This window comes from Melopsittacus undulatus, chromosome 5 (genome assembly GCF_012275295.1).
Source record: "Melopsittacus undulatus isolate bMelUnd1 chromosome 5, bMelUnd1.mat.Z, whole genome shotgun sequence".
Classification (NCBI taxonomy): domain Eukaryota; kingdom Metazoa; phylum Chordata; class Aves; order Psittaciformes; family Psittaculidae; genus Melopsittacus; species Melopsittacus undulatus.
In genome coordinates this window covers 46,556,177-46,582,960 of record NC_047531.1, presented here as the reverse complement: position 1 = coordinate 46,582,960, position 26,784 = coordinate 46,556,177, and the positions used below count along the sequence as shown (strand labels likewise).

Genomic DNA, 26,784 nt, shown 5'->3' with positions numbered 1-26,784 from the left:
TGGATGGGGACCCCCCTGCTCCCTAGTTTATCCAACCCAAGAGTTCTTGGGAAAAGTGTGAGATTTTGCAATAATCCCCTGGTTATTTGTGAGTTAAGTGACATGAACTCAAGCGACACGATGGTCTGCGGGTTGATAAACTGTCAGAAGCCTTTGATTTAAACCTTCTGCCCTAGCAGTCACTGTGATATAACTGAGTGGAAAGAGATCACAGAGAGCTTGTGGGAGAAGGGGGAGGCACAACAGCAGGTGAGGGAGCAGTGTGTGTACCAAAGAGTCCTGGAGCATCAGCCCCCCTCTACACACCTGATAGCATCTTCAGAGTGAGCCAGGCTTGCAAAGGGCAACAGTTTCCATTGGCAGGAAGGTGAGAGATGTCCATATGGGGCTCGTACGTGCATGGGTACACATGTGGGTGCCACAGCAGGATGCACACTGAGCTGGCCTCTGAAGCCCACCATGGCTCAGCAAGTGCTCATTTCACCACTGTGGTCAGAGGTGGGCCATGCCGTGTGAGGCAGTAGAACGACTGACCTCAGTGATGCAGCTCTGCCCCATCATCCACGCAGCCACAGGCATGGTTCACATCCAGCCCTTTGGGCTCAGCAGCAGCTCCCAGCCAGCAGTGGGAAAGGGAAGGTGATAAAAACAGGAGAGCTGGGGCAGGATCAACCCACTGCTGGTATCTGGCTGCGATGCACTGCATGGAGGGAGGGAGAGGCTCTGCTTGCAGCACTGAGCAATGCTGGCTTGGGTGTTGTATCACCCCTTTCTCCCTCCATGGTCTCTGTGAGATAAATAAGGCTGAGGTGTGAGTGAAGCAGGTTGTCCAGGTGGTTTGGGAGGGGAATAGGGACAGCAGGCTGGAGCAGAGGGGAAACCTGACGTGTTTTGGTGTTGTGGCCACCTGAATGGTGCACAAATGCCTGACGTCGGGCAGACTCTGCACCATCATGATGCTCAAGGGGCTGCCAGAGACTTTTCCCACAGCTGCCCCTCTTGTGACTGAGAGTTGAGGGAGATACAGAGCTAGGTCCAGCTGTGCTGAGCCCCTGCCCTCCCTGGTATTTTGGATGCAGGCACATTCACCAGTGCCTATCTGAATGCCCCCAGTAAAAGCAAAGGTCTCCTTTTCTTGCCCTGCTTCTCTCTTCCCATTTCCCACAGCTATTACACGACAAGGAGCTATTGCAGAACCTTCAGCTTCTCCTGAGCTGGCCCTGACATGTGCTTTCTTCCCCAGAGATAGCACCATATCCTGCCCTTTACCTCCTCTCTCCAACTCTCCCCCTTCTTTCATATCTGCAAGACCACAAACCAGCAGGAAACCAGTTTAAAGGGCCATCCCCTTGGCAGATACCTTCAACAAGCTTGAGACATGGCCGCAGAGCCCTTTGCAATGGAGCTTCACCCTGTCAGGGTAAAAGAGAGGAATGGCCCCAGGAGCAGAGCTGCATCTGCCCATGCCAGGTCATGCTTCTTGCTCTCAGCCCATGAGAGAGGTCCTGACTGTCACCAGCCCCAGGCTCACATACCACAGGGCAGTGCCATTGCATGGAAAACAGACCAGACCTGGGTGAATGGAGATCTCGTGGCTTTCAGGGCACAGCTGCACTCACTGGCAGGGCAGCAGAGCAGGTCTGACCCCTTGTTCCTTCTACATCATTGCAGGCTCCACCTTGCCTTAGCTGAGCCTGACCTACAGCAATTCCTGGTCAGGCATCCATAGTGTGATGAGTGGCACTGGTTACAGACCCCAGCTTTTACCATGCATCTTAGCCCCAAAGGATTTCACTGAAGAGGCTTTTCAGGTGGTGCTTTCTTCTCAAAGTGGGTAGCTTGAAAGAGGGCATCATAGAAGTCTTTTCTAGAAGGTCTGGCTACATGTTTCCTCTCCTCCCTCCTTCCTCACCTTTTGTAAGTATGATAAAGTCGCATCCAATCTACCAGCATCTCACCTCAAGGGGCCAGGGACATGCACAAGCGCAACCCCTGCACTTCCTGAAGACATATTTCTACCTGTTTTCTGAGAAGTAAATAAAAACTGTGAAGAAGGCTGAGCTCTGACCGGACAAGTATTGCGTTTACTTGATATATATAGCCCTAGCTCTGGACTAATTATGTTTTCCACCCCTTGCCAAACAAAGCATCTGGTACATGTCAAACCACAGGAGAAGCTATGTGAAGATGATTTAAACTCAATCCAGAAGGTCCTATATGGGATTTTCCTCTTGTTTTCTTGTCCACTTCTCCACTTCAGCGGGAGTCTCCTCAGTTCAAACCCCAAATAAAAGAGAAACACCCCAGGGAAAACAGAAGGCACATACACAGACAAAGTACTTGATAGAAGGATGTGCTGAAAATGTCACAAGAGTCTGATAACCCTTAGAGAACCCCAGCATTAGCACAGTCTTCCTCAATATAATTAATTATTTGAACCCTAATCCTATAACCCATTGTATTGTCCTGGGTTTTTTTGGTAATTTCCAAAGAATCTTTCCTTGAATTTGCTTAAAATTTTCCCAGCAAAGAGGAAACTACCCTAAATATTCTTAGGGTAACGGTTCTCCACAAAGTAAACAGAATATTGCCAAGGATTGTCATGGGAAGTTTCAGAACTCAGTTAAATTTTGTACCTGTCTCTTTCAGCTCACTGTCTTTTCTATCACACTCTTTGGCGATAACCAGAGATAGAAGGAATAGGCTGGGAGGAAAAAGCAGATGTAAGTGCAAAAACAACCAGCGAAAAAAGTTTAATACCACTGAAAAAAATAATATATATACAAAAGTTCTTGGAGTTTGTTTGGTTTTGTAACATAAAGCACCATTAATTCCACAGTACATTACAACTCAGCCTACTACACCTTCCAGAAAGCACTCAATACTCCTGAAATCTGATTTAGCACCAAGGGTTTGCCATCTTGTTTAGCACCAAGAAGCCTGTTAAACACACCCTTTGGTCCCCCTGCCGTCCTCTCTCATGTGCATCAGGCACCATCTGGCTGCTCAGGAGACCTGTCACTGGCATTCAAACACCAAAGAGAAAAGGAGGAAGAAGGAAGCTTGTTTCTGGAGATACTGTGTTTTAGAGAGGCTTTTTTCTCTCCAGTGGGACATGAGGGCACTATACACTGTCAATAGACAATGCCTGGGTTTGCAGCCAGTTGAGGAAGAGAGAAAGGGATTTGGACCTGAGCATCTCCTCCAGCATGCTGCTTTCAGGCATGCTATGTCCTGAAATCCTGCCACTGAGCAATTCCACGTGCTTGACCTACTAAGGGAGGGGAAGAAACTCACAGTCTCCTTTCATTCCCATGATCCCATCATCACATGTTTGCCTGGGAAAAACCCAGCTTTGCCTCAGTGAAACCTTGCTGTTATACCCACTGCCTCAAGTGACAGTGGTGGGGAGGATCCAGGGCAGAAAGTGCCTGAAATTCATTCCAGTCTATACAGCTTCCTTAGCAAAGCAGGGAGGGTAAGTGAAGAGGGTAAGAGAGAAAATGTCCAGAAATCTTCTCAAGTTCATTTTTAACATTTATCCTGGGTCCCTCTGCCTTTGCCAGCCTGGGCTGAGTGTACTGGACCTAGTCCTGAAAAACAATGACTATCTCCTATGGGAGAGCTCTGGAAGTCCCAGGCAGAGATTACAGCTAATCATGAGACTGCAGGAACTAGATAAGTCAAAAGACTTCATTATCAGTGGTGGGCAGTGGAGAAATACAGTTTCTCCTGCTTGTTTCTCAGTTTCTCAATACAGTTTCACAGTTTCTCAATACATGCTGTATTGAGACTCAAAAAAGAGACAACTCTTGGCATTGATGTTTATGGAGCACCACAACACGTGGATATAGGTTTCCCAAAGTGCTGAGTCAGCCTCACCTGCTCCTCCCAGGATAACAGCAATCCCAGAGGGATGTGAGACCAGTAAAAATGGTACTAGAAAAACCTACCGTTGACATTCCTTTCCTACTGTGATATTTACAACCTAGTGAAAAGGGAAAGTTTGTTTTAGCCATGTTTTTCTCCATTGCTCTGATGAGGTTGCCAGAAAAGGGCACAGACCAAATGGCAGGAAAGACTTTTCACCCTGGGGGTGAGGTGCTGTAGTCTCACCTCTCTCTCTGATCCATCACAGAGGCAAAGAAGTGCCAACCTGACCAGATGTGGAACTGATTTAGCAGTGATTGCCCCTACAGCCTCCAGCTCAAGTTCTGAAACAGCAGTCCCTCAATACCAGTGTGGGAGAACCACCTTCAGGAGGACACTGTAATAGCATGCAGGAGGCATCAGTAAATGTCAGGGGTGACTGGTGATACTAGTAGAAGGCCATGGGGGTACATCTGCCAGAGACAAGCAGATTCAAGCTTACTGTCTGGACTAGCTTCCCACTACTGGGGAATTGAGACCGAGTAGCACCCCAGGGGAGGTTTAGGAGGGAAGTATGGTAGGGTTGTCTTTCTCTTTTGTTTTGTATTTATGATCCCTAGTGGAAATAGAGTGGTGGACTCTACTGACTCAATGGCAGATGCTTCTGAAGGGCCTGGCTGAGTGTCTGCCCCTTCACCTCTCCAAAGAACCAGAGTTGGCACAGAGGAGTACAATGCCACCAGGCCTAGACTTTACAGCCAGTCTGGACACTGTGACCTAGCAGAGTGTCTAAGGAAAGCCAATGCCATACTTCAGAAGGCCATCAGTCCCCTTTTTAGAAAGACAGTATCATCTCTCACCAGTCCCACATCTTTCTTGTGCTACAGGAGGTCATCAGAACCCAGTCCATGCTCCGGTTTATAGGTGTGAGAGGTGACATTAAAGCTGTGTTGCAGGCTGCAAAACTGGCGTGCCTAGTTGGGACGGAGAGAAGCCAGGATGCACCCAGCAGTGGGGACTTTCTAGCCCTTTCTACAGCAGCCTTTTGTGTATAAAGCTCCAAGGAGGGATGCATCCCCAAGAGCAGCACTTCAGCTTTCCTCCTGCTCTAGGACCCAGAATGCCAGACACAGCTCACTGGCAGAGTTAGAAGAAGCCAATAACCAAAGTTGGGGTCATGAGGAAGGGGGCAAGAGATGGTAGTGTCACACTGTAAGTGGACAGATACAGGCCTGACTACAAGAGAGCGTGAGGTGGGAGCCAGTGTGGCAAGTTTCACACTCAGTGCCTGAGACTTGACAGGCCCATTTCTAAGTGATTTGCAGTGGTTGCGGGCAGTAATGAGAGAGAGAGAGAGAGAGAAAAAAAGAAGGAAAAGGCCATAGAGGCCTCAAGGAGGAGGAGAGGCAGTTACTCAATGCTGGGCTTGACCAGGTACCCATTGAAGGTGATGTACACATCAACATCATCACTGTAAATGGCATTCTCCCGCTCTCGCTTGTAGAGCCTCACCCAGATCTCATCGTTTTCCTGAAGCTCTAGCATGAGGCTCTGGCTCTGCATGATGCTGCGGTCGCTGGGTTGGGCATACAAGATGACTGCCTCTTCTTCATTGTGCATGATGTGCATGTAGGTCTCCTTGAAGTTCCAGGTGTGGACATTGAGGCTGAAATAGTAAAGTCCACCAACATAGCAGTAGAATTTTCCATTGAACATGTCAAAGTGGCTGTAGAGGTTGACGAAGACAGTGTCAAAGATCAAGACCTGGTAGCCCTCACTGCTGTGCAGTGCTTTCTTGCGACCGACGGAGAATGCAGCATATTGATGCTTGCACGGGTCTCCTGCTAAGCCCATCTGTCCTTTGCTGCCTTTCTGGCCCTGGGCTCCCCTCTCACCTCGTGGTCCTTCTTTGCCCCATTTCCCTGGCATCCCAGGCTCTCCCCGGTCTCCTTTTTCTCCTGCAAGAGAAAGCAGAGGACACAACTCCTGTGTGATACCAGAGGGAGAGATGGAAGTGGTGGAGAGAAAGCCTAATGAGGAGGCAGAGGACTGCTCCATAATGGGGCAATGCTAGAAAAAGGAACACTCATGAGGGTCTCAATATCAGCCTTCCAGTATCTGAAGGGGACCTACAAGAATGCTGGGGATGGACTCTTCATTAGGGACTGTAGTGACAGGACAAGGGGTAACAGGTTAAAACTTCAACAGGGGAAGTTCAGATTGGATGTAAGGAGGAAGTTCTTTACTGTGAGGGTGGTGAGGCACTGGAATGGGTTGCCCAGGGAGGCTGAAAATGCTCCATCCCTGGTGGTGTTCAAGACCAGGTTGGACAGAGGCTTGGCTGACATGGTTTAGTGTGAGGTGTCCCTGCCCATGGCAGGGGGGCTGGAACTGGATGATCTTAAGGTCATTTCCAACCCAAACCATTCTGTGATTCTATGATTCTATCATTGAGCTTCATGGGAAAGGAGCTAACAAAGATCTGGGTGCAACTGGGCTCTCTTCTTTATGAACTGCCTGCTTACTACATGATATGGCCTTGCTGGAGACAGGAGAACCTGTCCCTAAGAGACTTCAGCCTGAGAGTGAGCCCAGCAGTACAAAGTACTACTGTGGCTCTTGACCTCTTCTTAGTCCTCCACACTCCTTTATCTCTAGGAGGATGCTGCAATAGCATACAGGAGGCAGGGACTGACTCTGCCCTGCTACACACCTCCCCTATGGCCCAATTACCCATGTAGTGTGCACACTGTTGTTGCTGTAGGCTGGAGAAGGGGAAGAAGTGCTAATGCCTGTGGGAGAATATGACTAGAGAGGAACAATGAGGCTGGTCAGAGGAAAAAGATCCAAGATGGGCTTGGTGATGATGCAGTGCAAGTTAGAGTGGTGGTACTTTGACAATACCAGCATCCTTTAGGTGTCCTGCATAGTTAATACTGCAGTTCTATCCTGGGGTTTGGACAGACATCAATACAGAGAGAAAGCAGCACCAGAACGTACATTGTGTATAGAGAGAAGAGATGGGAGTCAGAGAGAAGCCTCCAGCACAAGTGACAGCGTCTCAGATTTGTGTCTTGTTCTTTTCCTCCTTTCCATTCCCTGCATGGTAATGCAGGTCCCCCTGCAACACCCTGCTCTGGCCCAGGCTTCTATTTGCCCCAGTTCTGAGCCTTGACGGATTGCAGCTATTTCTAGGCTGGGCAGGGAAGGGGGAACATCTGCCCAGCTAGCCCAGAGGAACCACAGAGCAACAATAAGTGAGTGGAGCAGCATCCAGCTGGGAACAAGCTTTTGCCCACAGCAAAGGCTAAAAGGGGAGCCCTGAAGGGAGGAGCTGATCTAAAATAGGGAGCCTTTTCCCGTTAGCCAAGTCAGCCAAAGCAGGGTGGAATGAGCTGGGGGTTGCTGCCAGTTAGCCTGGAGGTGCTTACAAAGAGCTGCTCCCTCCCTTTGCCCTCCTCCTGCTCCAAAATGCATGTGATCTATGGAGCTGGAGAAGGTTTTCCCACAGCCTTCCCAGGTGCCAATGTCTACCCTCCAAACATGTTTATTTTGCAGCTGGATAGAGACTTCTCTTTCCCTTAGGCACTATGGGACTCTGGAAGTCTGAAGCAAGGAAGGTGTCCTCCCATCTTGGCAAGTGACTCCCACTGCCACTCCTGTGCTAGGAGGGAGGAAGAGGTAGTTACAGGCAGCATCCTGAGACACAGAGCTCACAGCATGGATGCACTGACTTCCCTTTGCTCAGATTACTCTTGGTCACAGCACAAAACATCCCATGGCCAAGATGGGCACTTACCCTTCAGTATGGTGATATTGATATAGGGACGGACCTCCGGCACTGGGTAGGGCAAGTGATGGTGCCTCGGGGGGAGCTGTGGGTCATCTGTGGAAGAGTCCAGTGGGTCACAACAGCGCTTGCAAGTACCAGAGGCTGGTTCTGTGAGGTTGGGTTCATCAGTGGGTGCCCCAAGCACAAGAGGGAGAAGTAGGAGGGCCAGGGGTATGCGCAGGTAAATTATGTCCATGGTGACCTGGGAGGATACGAAGAAGTGCCAGAGGTGTAAGAAGCGGAGGATACGGGCAATGGAGAAGAAATCACCACAAAACATCTTTCTGTGGCTTTCTGTGGTCCTGTGGAGGGAGTTCACATGCTTGAAGTCCCTGAAGGCTCAATGTGCGCAGCAACCACATGGCCCAAGAGGATGCCCTTCTGCCCAGACCAATGGAGACTAGGTGCCCTCGAAGAAGGCTTGACTCTCATTAGCCAAACCACTGGAGCCACTAGATGGTTCAGTCTCCAGGCTGGGATACAGGAAGAAGACACAGCAAACCACACCCACTCTTTTGCAAAAGCATGCTCTGGTAGGCTGCTAAATCTATGAGGAGGCTATAAAACACTTCTCCAGTCCTTCAGTCAGCAGGTATCAACTCTTCCCAGGAGTCCAGCCCAACAACCCCCCTGTCCCAGCTGCAGTGTGACCCACCTCTCTCTTCATAGGGGCCTCTTTCCATTCCCCACACCAATTCCCATCCCTCCCAGTCCCAAAGCTCAGCTGGGTTCTCAGCCAAACCCCAGCACCTTTCCAAGGGGATGACGGCTCCTCCAGGAGCAGCGAGCAGTGCCGGGTTTTTGCGGACGGACCCGAGGGGAGCTGCTCCTCTGCAGCGGGTAGGGAGCTAAAGCACAGAGCAGGAAGACTGCAGAGAAGTATGCTTACGAAAGACAGACACGCAAACAAGCCGAGCAAGCCCCTCTCGCAGTCTCTGCCCCCCTTCCCTCTGCCCGCGCCCCAGTGCAGCGTGGCAGCTCACCCGGGAGGCTGAGGGCTCCCCTCGGTGCTTCCCAGCCCCTGATCCAGGGCTCCCCTCTGCCTGCAGGGCCGGCCTCACAGCCCATAGCTTTAAGAAAGCTGGCTCTTGGCACAGGCACTGCTGAGTGCTGGCTTGGACCGGCTCCCTCCCCTCTCCTTTCCCTCCCTTTCCCTCCTTGGCTTTGGGCGCCCTCCATTGCAAACCGGCTTGGGCTTCGGCGCCTTTTAACTCTTTCCTAGGTAGTGCCTTGTCTTTATGTATTGTGGTTTGCTCTTTTTTCTCTGCCTTCTCTCTTCCAACAGCCAAACTCAGGCAGCACAGATTGAGGCTCCCCGTGCAAACGGTGGGCAGGCAGCAGGGCAGTGTCCCACCCTGAGCATCTCAGGATAGGCAAGGTGAGATGCACCAATGCTTTCCTTCAGGTGGGATGGTGCAGGACTCTGCTCTCCTTTGTATTTGTCTGTTATCCCATGGGCTATGGTTCCCAGCCCTTCATTTGCCTGGCCACACTCCCTCCCTAGCTGTGCTTGTCGCACTTGGTCTCCACTCTTGATCTTTCATTCTCTCCTGCACTGTTTCTTCTGCACGTCACTGTGGCCTCTCGCCCCACACATGGAGTTTCTAGCAGGTTTATCTGCCAACTGGGAGAGGCATCAGTCCTTTCCCTCTCTGGTCATCCCCTCTCCCTGGGCAGAGCCCCAAGCCTTGCACTCTGGTGTGTGTCATGACCCGGTCATGTTCCCTGGTTAGAGTCCAGCTGCCTGCCAGCAAAACTGAGAATCTGAAGCAAACCCTGGCAGTGATCTTTGCCCCCAGCCTGGCGTCGAGCTGACGTGCTTATGCTGTTGGGGTAAGCACTATGTGGCTGCACCAGTACCTTGGAATGAAGGGCATAGTGCAGAGAGGGATGGACAGGATGGCTTTCCTTACACTGCAGAATCTGTTGGAAGATTTTGGGGATTCTACCCAGCAGCAAAAATGGATTTGGAAGCATATACCCTAGGGAGCATGCACATATTTATCTCTGGGAGGCAGAAGGAAGCTCTCTCCTGCAGGGCCTAGATGTGCCAAGTCAGCACTGTGCCTCCAGCAGTTTCCAAGAGAAGCTGTTGAAGGCTCCAAGGTTTCTGAGGGGGAAGGATTTCTGTGCGTGTCTACGTGTGCTTGGACTTCTCTTTGCTGTTTTCCTTCTCCCACTTGTTTGGTTTGGGAATGGGAGGCCCCGCTTACCAGAGAGTGGCTGGCGTTTGGCAGGACCCCAGCACCACTGGAGAAGCAAGCGGAAAACTCTGGGAAAATATGTGCCGCGAGCTGGGGGGAAGGGAGGAATGGGGGCTGGGAAGCCTAGAGATATTCTCAGGCTGCTTGTCAGCCTGGAGCTCAATGAACATGGGCTGAATATGCTTCCCAGCCGGGATGGGAAGAGGACCAAGAAATCCTCTGCTGTGCTCGTGAGCTCTTAGCTGAGCTCCAGCACTGACATTCAGTGAGCCCCACTGCAAGTCTCACATGTTTGCCCGTACCTCAGTTTCCCCTTGTGGAAAATGAGAGGGGGAAAGGCCAGGGCGACATTTCTTGCTAATGGAGCCTTGCCAGCTGACAGAAGCTGTTTTTTGTGACCCATTGTGTTGTCTGCTCCTGCCTGCTGCCGGTGGGGATTTTGGCAGCTGACAGTACTATTGAAAGCCAATAAATTTTCTGGGGTGCGTGAGAGCTCAGACACTGACACTGAAGGCAAAGTTCCTCTCTGTCCCATCAAAGCTATTGCAGTCCCTCACTCCCTTGGGTGTTTCTGCCTGGCTTATTTCCAACCATTATATTATCCCCTTTTGCAGCCCTTGACCTTATGTCTACCCTCCTCTGCTTTTCCAAAGGGAAACAGGTAGCAGGGAGGCCATTGTCCTCATTTCCATCCGACATTTCCATCTGCACTCCTGACCTGCTTACAACCAAGCAAATGTGCTCTGTAGAGGACCTCATCAGTTGGGGCCTTTGCTTTTGTCTCATCTGACTGTAAGAACAGCTCACAGTGGGCAGCGAGCAGGACTTTGTAGTTAATATCTTGTCTAAGCTGAATAGGGACCCACAGGGAGTCAGCAAACAAAGACTTGCCCTGGTGGCATTGCCCAGCTGGGCAGCAGTTATGCCGCTAAAGACACTTTTTGCCAGGGTAATATCACCCTGCCCCCTGAAAGGAACTGTCTGTACCAGCAACGTTTTGCCAGGGCAGCCCTCTTTGCAGGAGGTCTTGGCTTGTACAGCCGAGTGCTCAAAGATACAAGTTTTGATAATGCTATCCAACTGCTCTCTGCCAGCCACGCTTTTAAGTGCAAACCAAGCCTGAAGGCACCTTGTGTGTTCAACAATCTTCCCTCTTCCTCATCACACACTTGGCCTTGGAGGCAGCCCAGGGAAGCTCTGGCCAGATTGGGTTGCAATGATCCCTGCTCAAAACCAGCTGCTTCCTCCTCCTCCTGCGTTTCCTCCCTTATCTGCAACCCCCCCAACACAGACTAAATAGGGGGATACAGCCTGGCTCTCCCCAGGGACTTCTCCATCCTATCAACCCTCTCTACCTCAGGTATAGAAGGAAGGAAATGACGTTGATGTTTCCTTCCCTGTCCATCTCATGCATACAGCTCAGCTTCCCTGCTGCACACGTGGATCCCCTGCTCTGCTATACATACAGACACTTGCATCCACCCACTAACATACACACACTCACACTCCACTGCTCCTCCCTCCCCAAAACCTCCGGAGCATAGGTACCAACCGCACCAAGAGGCAGAGAAACACCCCCTTCTCTTCTCCTTCCTGGATGCTTCTCCCTTCCAGCTGCTTTCCCTTTCCCCCCTTCCTCACCCCTTTGTCCCTACTATCCGAGAGCATTGCAAGCCGGGAGGGGAAGCGGAGGAGCTCTTACCTCCGGTCCCCTCCGGAGGGGTCCCGCGCTGTGTTATCTGTATCCTCAGCTGCTCCTGGCTAGCAGCGCGGGGAGGGAGGGCTGCTGGGGCCCAGCTGACTCCACACAGATGCTTGCCAAGTGTGCTTATGTAATTACTGTCTTCCCCATCCTGCCTCAGTGGCCTTTGTGAGTGCCTCCCCTCCTGCTCTGGCCCGTGTCAGGCTTGGCTCTCCCTCCTTCCCTCCCTTCCTTTCACCCACCCCACAGCATCACACAATTTGCTCAGCTCAACAGCTGATTCCTTCTGGAAGTAAAATTCAGGCTTTTTGCTACTGCCATTGCTACCCTTGGAAAGAAAGCTCACATGTTGAAAGAGCTGGGAAGAGATGCTCTGTGCTCACCTCCTCTCCATTCACTGCCCAACCACTGCCAGGTAACTTTGTCTTGCCCTTCTTTAGTGCAAAGGGAGCAATTGAGACATGGAAATGTGGCAGTGTGTTTTTATGTTCAGTAGTTTGGGGTGCCCATGGGCTACCCTGTAACAGCAGCTGGCCCTCTGCCATATCGGGATCACTGATCATGCCTGGCCAGGCTGTGGGGGGAGTTGGGAAGACTAGATGACCTTTAAAGGTCACCCTTCCAACACAAACCATTCTGTGATTGTATGACAAGACGAATCCTTTCCAGCCTGTGGACTCCATGGCTATGCACAAGGCTTGTGTAACAGCCAGCCCTTGTTACCCAGGAGCACCAACATGGTAAGAAGTTATTGGCTTAGGATATTTCATACGTCGCTGAGGATGGGCAGGCTTCTTGGATATCAGCTGCACAGCTACATTTCCTTTTTAATTTCTGCCCATGCAGGGCTTGGACCAACCGGGAATGACACATTCCCTGGCTGCCAAGTTCAAGGATGCTTGTGCCAGCAGGGATTGCTGCTGTGTGCAGCTCGGCAGCCTGGATTGTCTCACACAGAGATCAAGGGCTGGCAAAGCCACTGCATTTTCTTGCTGTGTGTTGCTGAAATGCCACGTTGCTGAAGAGCATCTGGAGGAGCCCTGCACCTGTATTCATTGCTGCAGCAAAGCTGTTGCTAGACTTGGCAGGCTCCAGCACTGAGTATGAAAGCAGGAGCTTGTCTCCCACTTCCTGTTGCCCCCACAGCTTGTCCAAGGCACCACATGTTTGCCAGATGGTGCAGAACAGGGTATCAGAGGCTGGCTGCAAGCAGTGTCAGTTGGATGTGCCTTTCAGCTAAGGGAGCATTACCAGACAGCCACTTCCCCACAGGCAGCTTGTCCAGCTCGAGTGTCCCACCTCTTACCACTGAGACAAGAAACGCTGCTGGTATCCACCCCAAAGGCCAGCGTGTGATTACAAGCACTAAGCCTACTGCAGCCAGCAAGCCTTGTGAGCATCTAGGCCCAGCAGCCTGATGACACTGGAGCCTGGTTGAGGCAGTTAACAACGAACTTCAGCTGAGCCTGCATTCTGCTTTTCTGGATCTAAATACCTCCTCCTCCCATCCACTCCTATGTAGACCCAGGAGCTTTGACCCCTGTGCTGTCCTCACACACTTCTAACCCTGCCCTGAGCAGTTACCAACAGTAGATCGCTTATGTGGGCATCCCAACTCACACAAGGAGTGCTAAGGAAGGGCGACAGTGGTTAGGGCAAGAAATATCTTTTTCAGAGGTACTCATGAGCTTTCTCACCAAAGAAACAAGCACTTTGAGGTGAGAGGGACAAAGATGGTATTTAGGAGTTCACAGAAACTCTTGGATCTGTGACAGGTTCTTCCCACTAGGGGAACCACCCTGACACTGAGGGAGTTGAAACAGGTTCCCCTGTTGCTTGGTAGCACTATCTTGATGGGAAGATACCGTTTAGCAGGGCCTGTTGCAATAGGATGAGAAGTGATGGTTTTAAACAAGAGGGGAGATTCAGGCAGGATGTGAGAAAGAAATTCTTTACACTGAGGGTGGTGAAACACTGGCACAGGGTGCCCAGGGAAGTGGTGGATGCTCCATCCCTGGAGACATTCAAGGCCAGGCTGGATGTGGATCTGGGCAACCTGGTCTAGTTGAAGATGTTCGTGCTCAGTGCAAGGGGTTGGACTAGATGAGCTTTAAAGGCCCCTTCCAACCCAAACTATTCTATGATTGTATGATCCTAAAACCAGTCAACGAGGTAAGAGTCCTCCCATGTTCTCTGGCCATTTGATCCAGCTCGAGAATGTTGATTACTCCATCTTCAAGACACAGGGCATGTGCACATTTTCTACCCATGTAGAAAAGCTCAATGCGTTTCACCTCTGCTGCAACCATATGATGACTTCCAGTAGCTACAACGCCTCTGAGAGTATGCCAGAGGGCTCTGCATAGATCTCCAGGGGAATATGTAGGAATACCAAGAAGACAGTGGTGTGGTAGAGGGGTCCCAAGGAAACCCCCAGCAACCCCCCATGCTCCCTCAGCCAGCACACCGCGGGGTGTGCAGGGGTATTGAGACACCCCCACCTGGCACAGCCCTGCCTCAAACCCGAGTTGAACAGGGAGAAGGGCAGGGGTATGAGCAGCAGGCAGGCTCCGGCTCCGCCTCCTTGTCCCCCGCCCGCCACTATCCCAGTTCCCTATCCGGCTCCCGGCCCTCCCGGCGGCTGCCGACTGCCCCCTGCCGGCCGTTCCGGGCTGCGCGCCTCCTCCGGCTCCGTCCTGGCGCTGCCCCGGTGCCCGCTGCTTGTCCTGCGCACGGGTGGCACCGGTGGCTCAGGCTCCTTCGCTCTCTCTGCAGACTCCCGCCCAGCACGGCCCCGGTTAAAGCCCACGGAAGGAACAGAGTGATCCGTGTGCGCCCAGCTCGTGAGACAAGGCGTCCCTACCCCCTTCCCACCCGGCCCTGTTTGTCATGGATAGGACATGCCGCAGCCCAGGCACGTGTCTTTAGTTGGCTGCAGTTGATGCGCCGGGGATGTGTGCGTGTGTTTGTGCATGACGTGGTTTGAGATCTGAGCAAGCCGGCTGCCTTGTGCATGGCGTTTGCATATTTTATGCTTGGGAAGGCAAAGAACACCAAGTTTTCATGAGCAAATATTTGCATATTTTCCACTCGTTCAAGCAGATAAAGCATTTCCATTCTCTGTTGAATCCTCAGGAGAGACAGGAACAGCTTCTGTTCGAGGGTGTTTCCTTTCCTTGTACCATTCTGCCTCTCATCTGCTCCCTACTGTATTTCCACAACTGGTTAACTGCTCACTGCCCACTCCCCACACCTGCCTAGCCCATGGTCCTATAAAATAGTTGAAGCAGAACATGGCCTGGACAGGTTTGCTGTTGCCTGAACTCAGCTGCTGTTTTTCCCTGCTGATGACAAATACAGCAGCTCCCTAACAACAGCTTCAAATGACATTAAGTGTGGGCTGTGTTACTAACAGCCTGGAAATGCATCCTCACCTCTCCACACTGGAACCCCTCTCCAATCACCATTCTCTGCCCTTCCAGTTTCTCTCCTGAAGCTCCACTGCAGAGGAAAAGGGTCACATTGAGTGGGTCTGAAGCTGCTCCAGGCCACTCTTGGGCTGGCAGAAATGTGCTTGGGTGCCCACATATGGTGGGTTCATCTATGTAGAGGGGTCATTTGCAAGGTCCAGTTGCCATCTCCCAGTTTCAGCCTGTGTCTGAACAGTGCATATGAAGGAGTATGTGCCATGTTCTGGCATTCATGCTTAGGCCAAGATACATGTATGCAGTCGCATAAACACTCATTTGCATGCATGTATACACATCACATACATATGCCTTTCTGTATCTGCTCTTGTTCATCCTGGCACATGCATATTAAACTCTATGAGCAGCTGGCAGAATGGGCTCTCCGCATTCCTAACACCCCATCTATGATCAACCATTTGCTGGGAATAGGCATTGCACAACACTGCCGAAATAACTGCAGCCCTTTCTAGTCTCGCAGCTCCGATCTCTACGTGATGAGAATGAAACCTTTTGTGCAGCACAGAGCTTGATGGAGCCCTTATCTCCGTGCCTCTGCACCCAGAATAGAAAACTCAATTTTCATATCTGACTGGAATAAATCCCCCTCAAAACAGCCAGAATGTCACTCAGCCCTAATCAGGGTCCCCATGGCCTCTGAGTTGTCCAAGTCAACCGCACCATCGTTAGAAGAGGGAGAGGGATGATGAGGGCAGTTGGTGCTATCACCACAGGAAAAGTTGGGGATTCGAGAGGAAGGCAAAGCTGAACAGTGAGGCAGGGGTCAGGAGGCAGCAAGGTACTGCCCATCATTCCAAACGTCTGTTCCAATGAAAATCAACCTTTTAATCAATGGTGACAATTTACAAAATTTTGTACTGTTCATTTTCTCCTCATGAATTTCAGACAAAAAATACCTTTTCCCTCCTCCAGTCTTATTTTTGGTTCATCTCCTTTTTATTTTTTTCTCCTGGTTTGTCACTGAAAAATAAGATGTGACATAGGGAGGAGGAGGAAACACAAGACAGAAAAATACGATGCTTGTGACCCTTTCCTTTTAAACTCCTGTTTAAACTAAATACCCCTTAGTTTTGCAGGTCTCCCTGGGATGCAATTGGTTTTCCACAGCAGGCTCCCCTGCAGAGCTGCCTTGCTAGTGGGCTCAGACTCCATGGATCACACTGATGTCTCCTTGGCACACCGGCTTGGTGCTGACATCCCCGTGCTTGGGCTCTTTGGAGATGTAGGTATTTTAAGGAGCCAACCAGCTGGTGGAGTTTCTTGAGTAGTGACTTGCAGCAGATGGAGCTGCAAAGGCATGCGAAGTGAAGCCTCAGCTCAATTCAGTGGTGAAGGAGAGCAGCTCTGTTAGGCATGTTGGGAACTCCCCCCACCTCCCCATGGCAGATGGGCAGCCCCTTGATGGAAAAGGAAACCCTTCCTATATGTGCCCCCCACCCATCTGAGATGCCTCCTGCATGGTCTTCATTCACTGTCATATGCCTTCTTCAGTGCTTGGTCACAAACCACAAACAGTGCTATATGCTCCCCAGCTACTACCATTTCTCCTCTGTCCTACGCTGATGGCTGTGCCAATGGTGCCCACTGCAAGAGGAGCAACACAGCCCCCTGCTTAAAGTGCTGTGCTGTTTGTCTATCCAACCCCTTGATAGCTAGTCCTTTTTATCTTCCTACTATTTGTTACCCCATATATAGGCAGGAGCTTTGGCAGTTCATCTTAATTCCACTAGGATTTATTGTTTGATTCCTCCAGTGGACGCTATGGGAGCTCCCCTAAAAGAAGAAGCTTTTTTAGTCCACCAGACTGTGTATCCCTCACCCATGAATAGTTTGGCTGCTTTTCTCACTGGGGCCCACGGTGTGGGCAGCTGATGCATGGATTGAAGGAGGAGGAGGTGTGAAGAGGTAGCACGGGACAGAAACTGAGAACCAAGCACTTTCTTTTCCCCACAGGTTGAGCCTGCCCTCTGGTGTGTCTGCCTGTCCATGCTCAGGGGTGCTCAGTAAGATGAATTAAGCCATAGCCGTGTGGTATCATGGGTAGGTCAGGTCCTGAGGCTGAGCCTACAGGCATGGACAGCTTGGCACTCATGTCTCAGGATAGAGGACTCAGGGGCAATCTTTCTCTGTCAGGGAAGCGATGGCTGTACCAGTGGCTGAAAGCATGGATGAATGTCTTTTCTTGGTCATGTTTGCAGCCCCTTTCCACCCTTCCTCTGCTCTCTGGCTTGGCTAGGACATGTCTTCTCACCTGATAACCTGTGATGGTCCTTTCCCAGACTCAGGTGCTCTGCACTGCAATTCCTCTGATAACTTCCAGGCCTCCACTTCACACATCACCTTGGGTGACTTTGTCTCTTGCTTCTTCATAAAGTGGTTCTGTTCCCAACATCCTCAGCTGCTGCAGCTTGTTCTGCTTCCCAGCCCAAGGCTTTTGTCTTCATCCCAGCACACCTGACGCAAGCCATCCTTCACATCTCTTGACTTCTCTCAAGTGTCCTGTGAGACATCTTTCCATCAGCGGCCCTCCACTGATGGCCTTCTTCAGCTTCTCCTCAAGAAAGCATTTCTCCTCCTGGTGGGTCCCTGCTTCCCATTTCTCAAATCATTTGTGGAGAAAAGTGCCCAGATATAATGAAGGGCTCTTCTGGTATGAGAGCCCTCTTGGTGGCTGTAGCTTAGCAACAACACTCATGGGGAAGTTCAAGGTGTGGTGACAGACATTTAGCAGAGCCTGCAGGAATGAAGCCAAAGTGGAGCGAGAGACCTTCATCCCACCCACCCTTGTACATCACTGCTCCTCTAGCCTGCACACTCAGACAGGCCCACCCACAACCTCCCACCAACAACTGATGCACAGAAGCAACAACTCATCCAACACAACACACATACTCTCACACTCTTACCCAAGCATTCACATGTGCACATGTTTCCACATATGCTTGCATGCCTACACACCTCTATCTACCCTTTAATCATCACACAGTGAAATACACACTCTTCCACATCCGTGTTTGTATACACTTATACACATGCACACCACCTTGTGCAGCTTTGTACACACTTACACCCCACAGTCACACACTGATTAGCATCAATGCCCAACCTATTCATACCTTCCACTAGCCCTGACTCTTGATCTACAGTCCTCTTCAGCCATTCCCATACTCATACAATGTACACATAGTTCTGCATGCATTCACCTTTGTACGCATGCAGACACATCATTTCTTATTAATTCTTAGCCACTCTACCATTTCCCAAAGACAAATCAATTCCTAGTATTGTCCAGATTCCTGCAACCATAGCTCTCTCACAACCTCCCTCTGCTCCCTGCCCCATCCTGTACTGATACATGCCTTGATCTCCTGTACCAGCCGAACATTACTCCATACAGAGATCAACTCATCTCAAAGACATTGTGTATTATTAGGAAAGCCAAAGCCAAATCTATAGCACCCCACTCCCCTAAACACACAGAGTAGTTCTGCCCAGTTGGCTTTTGAAGTCCAAAGGCTTTTTGTTTATTTACAGTAAGGCTTAGGGAGAGACAAAAGGAAAGGGCATTTCAGCTTGTAGGAAACCCTGCCTCCAGCCCATGCTTTGTTGTCTTCTTTTTTACTCTTGTTATACCTTCCACCAGGGTGCATAGGCACCAGGAAAGCACTGAAGAATGCAAGGTGAAGGAAAGAAGTGTCCCATCTGCTCTCTCAGGTAAGTCTCATCCGCCTGCCCAGAGTCCATGAGAGTCCTAGAAAGGAAGAAGAAGCTTTGAGTGGTCTCCAGCCACAGTCAGCATGGGTAGGAGGAATGTTGTCCCCAAGACTTACTGGAGAGCTAAAAAGGGGTCAGCCATACATGCAACTGGCTGTTATGTCTTTGCTGCAGGCATTTTTCCTCCCTGTTTTTCTTTTAGGGTAAACTGCTTCTCATGTTTATCAGGAAGATAATCAAGGTCCTGGGATGCCTATTCATTCTATATGCCATTTGAGGACTTCCTTGAAGTGCCAGAGTCAGATGGCAGCTGATGCCCTTCACCACTGGGTCATCTAAGGAAGGATCATGCAATCTAGGGCTGACCTTGCTTTCTCCATGCTGTGAGTGCCCATCAACTCTTCACTTCTCCCTGGATTCAGTCTTTCCTTTACCTGGTACCACAAAAACCTCAGGTGTATCTTCCAAAGCCAAGAATAACGCCTTGTTTCTTTCCAGAAGTTCCTGGAGTCTTCTTCATCTTTGAGCAGTCTTGGACTTTACTATTCCTTTGTATGAGTGTCTCCCATTGCCTTTGTGGTGGAAAAGCACAGAGGGTGAAGGGGATCCCATGTCCCAGTGTCTCTTTCCCCTGCACCATCCCTTTCATCATAAATAACTGACATGCAACTTGTTGCTCTTTTCGCATCCCCCAGGCTCCTCAGGGAGTGGTTTTTGCTGGTTGCTTTCTCCTTCCCCACTGCTTAGAGGGTGCTCCTGCCTGTCATTTCCATTCTGCGTGATCTTGCTGATCTCACCCTCTTCCCCTTCATCATCAGTCTTCTCTGGAGGGCACTCTGGCACCTCCTGGCTCTGGACTCGGCGGGATGGCCGGAAGATGGCCCTCCGGAAGCCCTGCTTGAAGCGGTAGGAGAGGAAGCCATAGATTATAGGATTGGCACAGCTGTTGGCATACGGCAGCACCACCACGAGGAAGTAGACACCAAAGAGGGATGGCTCCTCTGGCAGTGGGCAGACAACATTGATTATGTTGAGGACATAGAAGGGGAGCCAGCAAAGGATGAAGACAGCCACAACAGCCACCACCATGCGGGTCACTCTGCGCTCTGAAAGCTTGTGCTTGGAGGACAGAGCCCTCACCCTCCTGCCCGAGGAGCGAACCTTCACTACGATGAGAAGATAGCAGAGACAAATCACCAGCAGTGGCCCAAAGAAGCCCAGGGTGGCAGTGTAGACAATGAAGCCAGCTCTCCACACCGAAGCAGGCTCTGGCCACTGGATGTGGCAAGTGTTCATCCCTAAAGGAACATCTGAGAAGACGACTACGGGCAGCACCACTACAGAAGACAGAACCCACACAGTTGCACTCACAGCCTTGGCCACCCGTGCTGTTCTCCACTTGGAGGACTTCCCTGGGTGGACCACGGCCAGGTAGCGATCGACACTCATCACCGTCAGGCAGAAGATGCTGGTGAACTGGTTGATGGCATCCACAGCCATCACCAGGCGGCACATGAAAGACCCAAATGGCCAGTAGGACAGGGCATTTTGTGCAGCCAGGAAGGGCAGACCCAGCATGAAGAGCTCATCAGCTAGGGCCAGGTTCAAGATATAGACGTTTGTCACTGACTCACTCACAGAGTGGCGCAGGACCACATAAATGACGAGAGAATTCCCAACCAGCCCCACCACACAGACAATGAGGTAGACCACGGGGATGAGGACACCACTGAAAATCACACCAGGGCTGGTGATGGTGGAGCTGTTGGGGGTGGTGAAGCCTGCCCAGCTGCCAGAGGCATTCCCCTCCTCGGACACCACTGGCGTGGGGAGGCTGAAAGCAGAAGTGTCCATAGCAGAGGCAGGGAATAGGTGGAGGGCAGTGTCCTTGCAGGATCAGTTACCAATCTGGAAGTAAAAGGAGGAGAAAAAAGCCATTGATAGTGGGGACATGACAGCTGAACAGATAAAGCCACAGATAAAAACACCACATTAACTGAGTGTAGGTGTGAATAGACATGGAAAGTTGAGGTGAGTTTGTGGATTCTGGGAGCTGGAGGATGTAGAACAGTATCAACCCCATCTAATCCTGGGAGTCACAGGAGAGGGCATGGAGTGACAAACAGGAACATGGCTCAATGTAGGTTGATGGGTTCTCTCCCCTAGGGAAAGATCCTCTGGGAAATGAACCACATGCTAGTCTAGGGACAGGGAAATTTCTTGTTTTCTAATGGCTTGAATACTGGGTTACCAAAAGCCTGACTCTCATTTATGAGTGGCGGGTGCCTTAGGAAACAACGAGGGAAGAGCATCCAGTGACAAAGTGCAATTCCAGCTCTGGTCCCTTCATTCACTGAGTACCCTTCTGCTTGCTGCAGCTTTTTTTTGGACTGGCCAGGTTATCTTGGGGTTGTTAGTCCCACTGGCAGAAACAAAAGCATCTCTGCTCTCAGTCCAAGCCAAGAGGCTGAGCTGAGCACCTGAGCTGGAGGCTAGCTGGTTTCTGTTAAACCGGTTTAAGAGGAAAGGAAGAGCTGGATTATGTGGGGTACACTAAGAAGGATCACCCCAGATCTCTCTTGTCTCTTTCTCTTGTTTTCTTTCACCCTGTAACACACTGTTAATGGAAGAGGCTCTGCCTGCTCCAGCTGTTTGCAGCACCAAAGCAGTATCCCAGCCTTCTGAACGTGAGGTGCCCAACTGTCTGTCACATCAGGATTTGGCATGGAAACCGCACTCAGGTCACTCAGGGAGAGCCTTGAACAAACAAGCTCTCCATTCACCACCATCTCTCTGCTGACACTGGGTGAGAAGCTGCAGGCAGAGAAGAGACAGATAAGGGAAGAATGTGCCTTTTGTCAGGGCTCCATGTTTGTGAGATAGAGCACCCAGTGTATACTCCAGGCCAGAGACATCCTGGGAAACCTTATGCATCATCTTCTTGATGAACTAGCTCCTTGGAAGGGAGGATGACTTGGTGGAAGACAACAGGGACCCTGAAGCTCACCTTTACCCATCCCAACAAAAAGGGCTCTGGAGCTCTTCTGTTATGTAAATGAAAACTGGGAATCTCAAAGGAAACAACTCCCAGTATTAACTACTTTCAGGAGGCCAGAAACACTCCAGGGACTTTTCTCCCAGATGGAATTCTCTGTATCATCACATCTTTCTTCGCAAAAGTTTTAATACTACAGGTTTTATTCTTTTTAGTAAGTGTCCTTCAACTTCTGTATACCTTAGGGGAGACCTGAACTTCAAATGGATATCAGATAGGTAAACCCAACAGACTCCACAGGTATATCAGATCTTATGCTGAAAGAACATCCTCTGATAGACCCCTTAAAGCCACAGTTGGGCAAATATGCCTTAAGGCTATATGCTCTACAGGCTATTGCATAAATGTTCCCTGCTATACTTAGATAAGCTTTAAAAAACTGGAATTGCTTAGACTTTCTTCATTTGCAGGTGCCTTGGGCTGTGACCTGCTGTCCCGATAGAAGCCCATCTCTTGTGGTACTGCAGTACAGCACATCATGAGTGACTGCAATGAATGGGCAAGAGGATTTGAAACTATTTCTAAGCTCAAGGATCTTTCTTCTGATTTGTTTTAGTATTTTTTCAGTGCTGTTCTAGTGATGCACATCACTTGTTGGAGGAAATGGGAGGGCAGAGACTTTTCTGGAGACAAAGAACCCTGCAAAGAGTGGCATAAGATGATGTTCATAAGATCATAAGATGATCCTCTAGAAGCTGGGTACACAGTTAGGAATCCTTTTGGAAGTTCCTCCAGAATGCAGAAGAACTTAAAAATAAAACAGCATTTGGAGACAGAGTCCTACAATTATCAAATACAGATGGGGACACTCAGGCTGGGGCTGAAGAGCATATGGGGAAATGTCTGGGGTCCAGACCTCAAAGCTGGTTGCTCAGGCTGGAGTTTAGCAACCCAGTCAAGCTTGAGTTTGGAACTTCAGGGCTCAAATGCCCTGTTAAAAATGCTAAGGCATGCAACACGAAGCACTGATTCACTAGAAACTTGTTCTCCTGCTCAAACAGCTGCAGTGGTGAAACTTCATCTTTAAGCAAGTGCAGTCTGCCTATGCCATTCTAACTTTGGCAAGTACCATCTACCAACTCAAATGCTGTATCACACACCCATTCTGGCTAGTTTGATGTCCTATTGGACACCAGCGCCTCATCTGGGTTGGATCCACTCTACCAATTGCTTTGGGAGTACCCACATAGGTAGGCATTGATGAGGAACCTTGCCCTCAGGCTGATTGATTGTTCACTGGCATCTGCCTGGGGTCTGTCCCTCATGTGGATAGTACCTGTTGCAAGTGACTTGGGATCCCCTAACACGTGCTGCCAGACTATACCTGGTGCATACATCTGCAGAGCAGGAGGAAGGCAGAGAGGAGGGCAGAGATGCAAATCAGTGCCACCACTTTCTGTAGGAAAAAAAAATTAATAAATGTCTGCACTGGAAGTGAGGAGGAGGTGGATGCTAAAAGCTGAGCCTGGACCTGGTTACAAGGCAGGAACAGGAGCTGGGAGGGACCACAGAGGCCAATAACCTCCAGTCCCTCTTGCCCCCATCCCTGCCTGTCCCCCTTGTTTCCCACTGCCCTGCTACAGCTCAGGATTCCCCCTGCCTCACCTCGGGGCTGAGCTCTCTGTTGGGGACCAGGCTGGGCTGGCGGGGCTGGTGGTCGGAGGGGTTGGATGGGCATGTTTCCTCCTCTGGGACTGCAGAGTTAACTTCTGCATGGACTCACACCCGCGGGAGACATCTGGGAAGAGCCTCCTGGTACTTACGTGTCGCTGGGATGCACATTTTCCTCTGCTTCTCCGGCATAATCCGTGTCATGTTTTTTCCCCTTCCCCTTTCTTAAAGGCAATTGAGAAAAGCGGTCCCGGGAACGAAGAGGGTCCCACCGTGCGCTACCGGAGGCTCCAGTCCTGCCCCCCGGACCTGCCCATCGCCCCCTCCGTGGCCGGTGTGGGGCCGGGACCAGCTCCCATGGCCGGGGGTGTCCGGCCGGCGGTGCTGCCCTCCGGCCGGGGATGCGGGCCCCTCAGCCTCACGGCGGAGGGGCTCTGCCCGCCGCTCCCGCCGCCATCCGCGGGAGAAGGGGCTCGTCCGCCGGGCGAGACGGAGAGGAGCGGAGCGGCGGCTGCCGGGGGGGGGGGGACGACGGCTGGTGGCAGCCAATGGGCGGCACGCACGGGAACACCGGGAGAGAAAGGGAAGGAGGGGATGCGGGGGGAGAGAGAGAGGTGGGGAATAAAAGGGAGAGAGGGAGATGCAGGAGAGGGGCAAGGGGAGAGGGGGAGCGCAAAGGATGGACAGTGTGGTAAAAGAAGATGGGGATAGCGGAGAGAGGGATGCAGACAGCAGTTGTGTGGTGGGAGAGTACTGTGGCTGGGGGGCGCTCAGCTCGGCTCCCCTGGCAGTGCAAAGAGCCCTATAAATCCCGTGAATGCCGAGAGAGAGGGGCTCCCTGTTCCGGGGATCTTGCAAGCAAGACCGGTGCTGCTCAGAGCCGCAGGGACACGGCAAAGCCTTCTGTTAGGGAAGATGCTCAGAACCCAGCGTGGATGCTGAGCACACAAACCTTTCTCCCTCCTGTTCTGCCCTGCGAGCACCTCCAGGTGGATGGAGTGGAGGGCAGATGGGCAAACGGGGGATGTCTGTCTCAGCTCTCCCCAGCCTCCTATGGCTCTATGCACAATCTCATGCGTTTTGTACCTTCTTTGGAAAAAAGCTCCAGTTCCACAGCTCCAGTCTCTCCTACCAGATTTCATCTGAGGGCACCCAGAAGAAATGGGGCAGGGCAAATACAAGCTCATTTGTGAGAGCAGTTCTACCAGGAAGGGAATTAAGGATTTTCCCATCCCATTCCCTGCACAAAGTGCTTCTCTGTAGTCCTCACACCATCCCCTGCCCTGCAGCCAGCATCAGTGACTCTGTGCTCTGCAGTCATCCAGCTTTTGACATTTGCCACTGCTGTTGTGAGCGTTTGAGCTCCTAAGGCCAATTCCAGCCTTAAAAGAAGCAGGAAGTATCTCTGAGAGAGGAATATACCCAGGGTCTAAAACCTTGCCTACCAAACCTGCTTGTGCAACTTTATGTCCAGCCAGTGCCACCCAAAGGTGACCAGGTGAAGGCAGTGCAGGGCTGGAAAGCTGTCAAGATGCCTTAACCTAAATCTTGGCCACAATGCTGTTTGGAGACACACAGAATGGCACAGGTAGCACCCAGTGGCTACCTCTGACATGACGGGGCAGGTATCTGCAGCACCATGTAGGGAGCCCCTGAGTTATGTCTTAGAAGAAACAGAGCTGTGCAACAGCAGAGCTCTTCTCAGGCCAGATACCAGTTGCAGGACTTGTTAACACAAGCAGAGTCACAGGATTGCAACTTCCAGATCTCCGGCTCTGTTCTCTGCCTCAGCTCTAACAGAGTAGTGCAAACTGCTTGAATTGTGTTTGAAGGAGCTCAGCCTGTGCACCACCACTGGTGGGCAGATACATGAATGTTGCTTTATGCAGATGATGAACCTCTCCTCTCTGCATTGCTGTATATGACATAGGACAGACTGAGAAGGCAAAAACCAAAGGTTGAAAACTGGAGAGGAAGTGATAACCCATTGTGAATGCATTGGTTTGAGTAATGTTGAGGAAGTTTAAGGGAGGCTGGATCCCAGTCTCAAGGGCTTTGTGTCCCTTGCCCTTCCACAGGTGTATGCTCACACAGGAAACTTTATCTCTGCCCTTCTGGCCTTACGTTGTCACAATTTATATTACCTTTGGATGAGGCTTGGGCAATTCCTCCTGCAGTCCATGTGCAATTCAGACATTTGTGGAACTCGCTGCCGCAGTATGTTCTCCCGGATTGCTCTGGACATTATCAGTGAATAATGTGCCTCATCACTGAACTGACTGCCTTTGATCTGACCGGGAATTCATGTGCAGAAATCTTCCTGGCAGCAGGGTACCTCAGGGGTTCACAGTGGGGGGCTGTTGCTGGCACTACCCATGCACCTCCTCAGTACATCTTAGCTCCTCAGCAGGTTTTGAAACCCAGAACTGGTGCTGCAATGGGGAGCGGTGAGCTGGATGCACAGCTTCTCTGTGCCCTCCTAGGACTGCAGGATTTTGCAGTGCCAATCACTACACCCTGAGCCCTCCTCCCTCTGGCAAGCAGTGGCAGTAGCAGCCACCCTGTGTAACACCACTTACTCTCAAGTCCCTGCAATGCATCAAGAAGGCAGGTGCTCACAGTTGCCAGATCCATGGTACCACTGGGACTACTCTCTTCAGCTTCATTTTAGTGACTTGGAGGCAATTTGTCTGGACTGGTGACTCATTCCTGGCTCTTTTTATTTCCCCCCTGCCCTCCCCCTTCCTGTTCTCGTTCTGCCTGAGCCTGGCAGCGGGAGTGAGTGCTGGTACTGATATGACTGCCTGTGACGTGAGCTTAGGAGCGATAATGCAGAAACGTTTTGGTGAAGGGGTGTCCCCAGCAACCCACAGCCGCAGTCCCCACAGAGAGGAGTCTCCTACCAGATGTGTCCTATCCCAATGCCTGCATCTCATCCTCTGTGTGTCTAAGAGGGGAGACAACTTTTCTCTTGAACAATGGAGGATGAGAAGGGGAAGGGCAAAAGCTGAGGTGCAGTCACCTCGATGGCTGATTACAGGTGATTACAAAGGTGTAATCACCTTTGGCTGGCCCATGACACCTGCACCATATGGAGGAACGCAGGGGGCTGAGCTGAGAACTTAGAAACTTGATGCATGAGTCAGGCCTCCTCTCTTCATCCTATAGCAGCTGGGGCTCCCCAGTACCAAGCTCAGCTTGGTGCTGCCTGGGTTGTCACAGCGGGCAAGTACCTCCACTCCAGCCATCCCATTGCTCCCTGCTTCAGGGCTGTTATCCCCCTGAGGCACAACACATCATGGACATAG

At 51.1% G+C, this 26,784-nt stretch overlaps 2 protein-coding genes across 4 annotated transcripts; both read right to left on the bottom strand.

Annotated features, from left to right (window-relative positions):
* Positions 1 to 2,724: 2,724 nt before the first annotated feature.
* Positions 2,725 to 11,723, bottom strand: C1QTNF6 (C1q and TNF related 6). Of its 3 annotated transcripts, none has more exons than XM_031050168.2 (3): positions 11,609 to 11,723; positions 7,670 to 7,904; positions 2,725 to 5,828 (listed from the first exon to the last, which is right to left on the bottom strand). In XM_031050168.2, exons 2-3 carry the CDS (start codon positions 7,896 to 7,898, stop codon positions 5,281 to 5,283), a joined length of 777 nt encoding a protein of 258 aa, XP_030906028.1. In that variant the 5' UTR covers positions 7,899 to 7,904; positions 11,609 to 11,723; the 3' UTR covers positions 2,725 to 5,280. The 3 variants fall into 3 exon arrangements, with proteins under 3 accessions (XP_030906028.1, XP_005150434.1, XP_030906029.1); XM_005150377.3 differs by lacking the exon at positions 11,609 to 11,723 and adding an exon at positions 8,686 to 8,789; XM_031050169.2 differs by lacking the exon at positions 11,609 to 11,723 and adding an exon at positions 8,453 to 8,604.
* A 7,653-nt stretch (positions 11,724 to 19,376) lies between these two features.
* Positions 19,377 to 23,738, bottom strand: SSTR3 (somatostatin receptor 3). The gene is made up of 2 exons (XM_005150375.3): positions 23,629 to 23,738; positions 19,377 to 20,718 (listed from the first exon to the last, which is right to left on the bottom strand). Exon 2 carries the CDS (start codon positions 20,662 to 20,664, stop codon positions 19,459 to 19,461), a length of 1,206 nt encoding a protein of 401 aa, XP_005150432.1. The 5' UTR covers positions 20,665 to 20,718; positions 23,629 to 23,738; the 3' UTR covers positions 19,377 to 19,458.
* Between the last annotated feature and the right edge of the window lie 3,046 nt (positions 23,739 to 26,784).

Coding starts and splice junctions, on each gene's coding strand:
- C1QTNF6 (XM_031050168.2), bottom strand. CDS start 7,898: ATGGACATAATTTACCTGCGCATACCCCTGGCCCTCCTACTTCTCCCT. Junction 5,829..7,669: donor CAATATCACCATACTGAAGG/GTAAGTGCCCAT, acceptor TTTCTCTTGCAG/GAGAAAAAGGAGACCGGGGA.
- SSTR3 (XM_005150375.3), bottom strand. CDS start 20,664: ATGGACACTTCTGCTTTCAGCCTCCCCACGCCAGTGGTGTCCGAGGAG.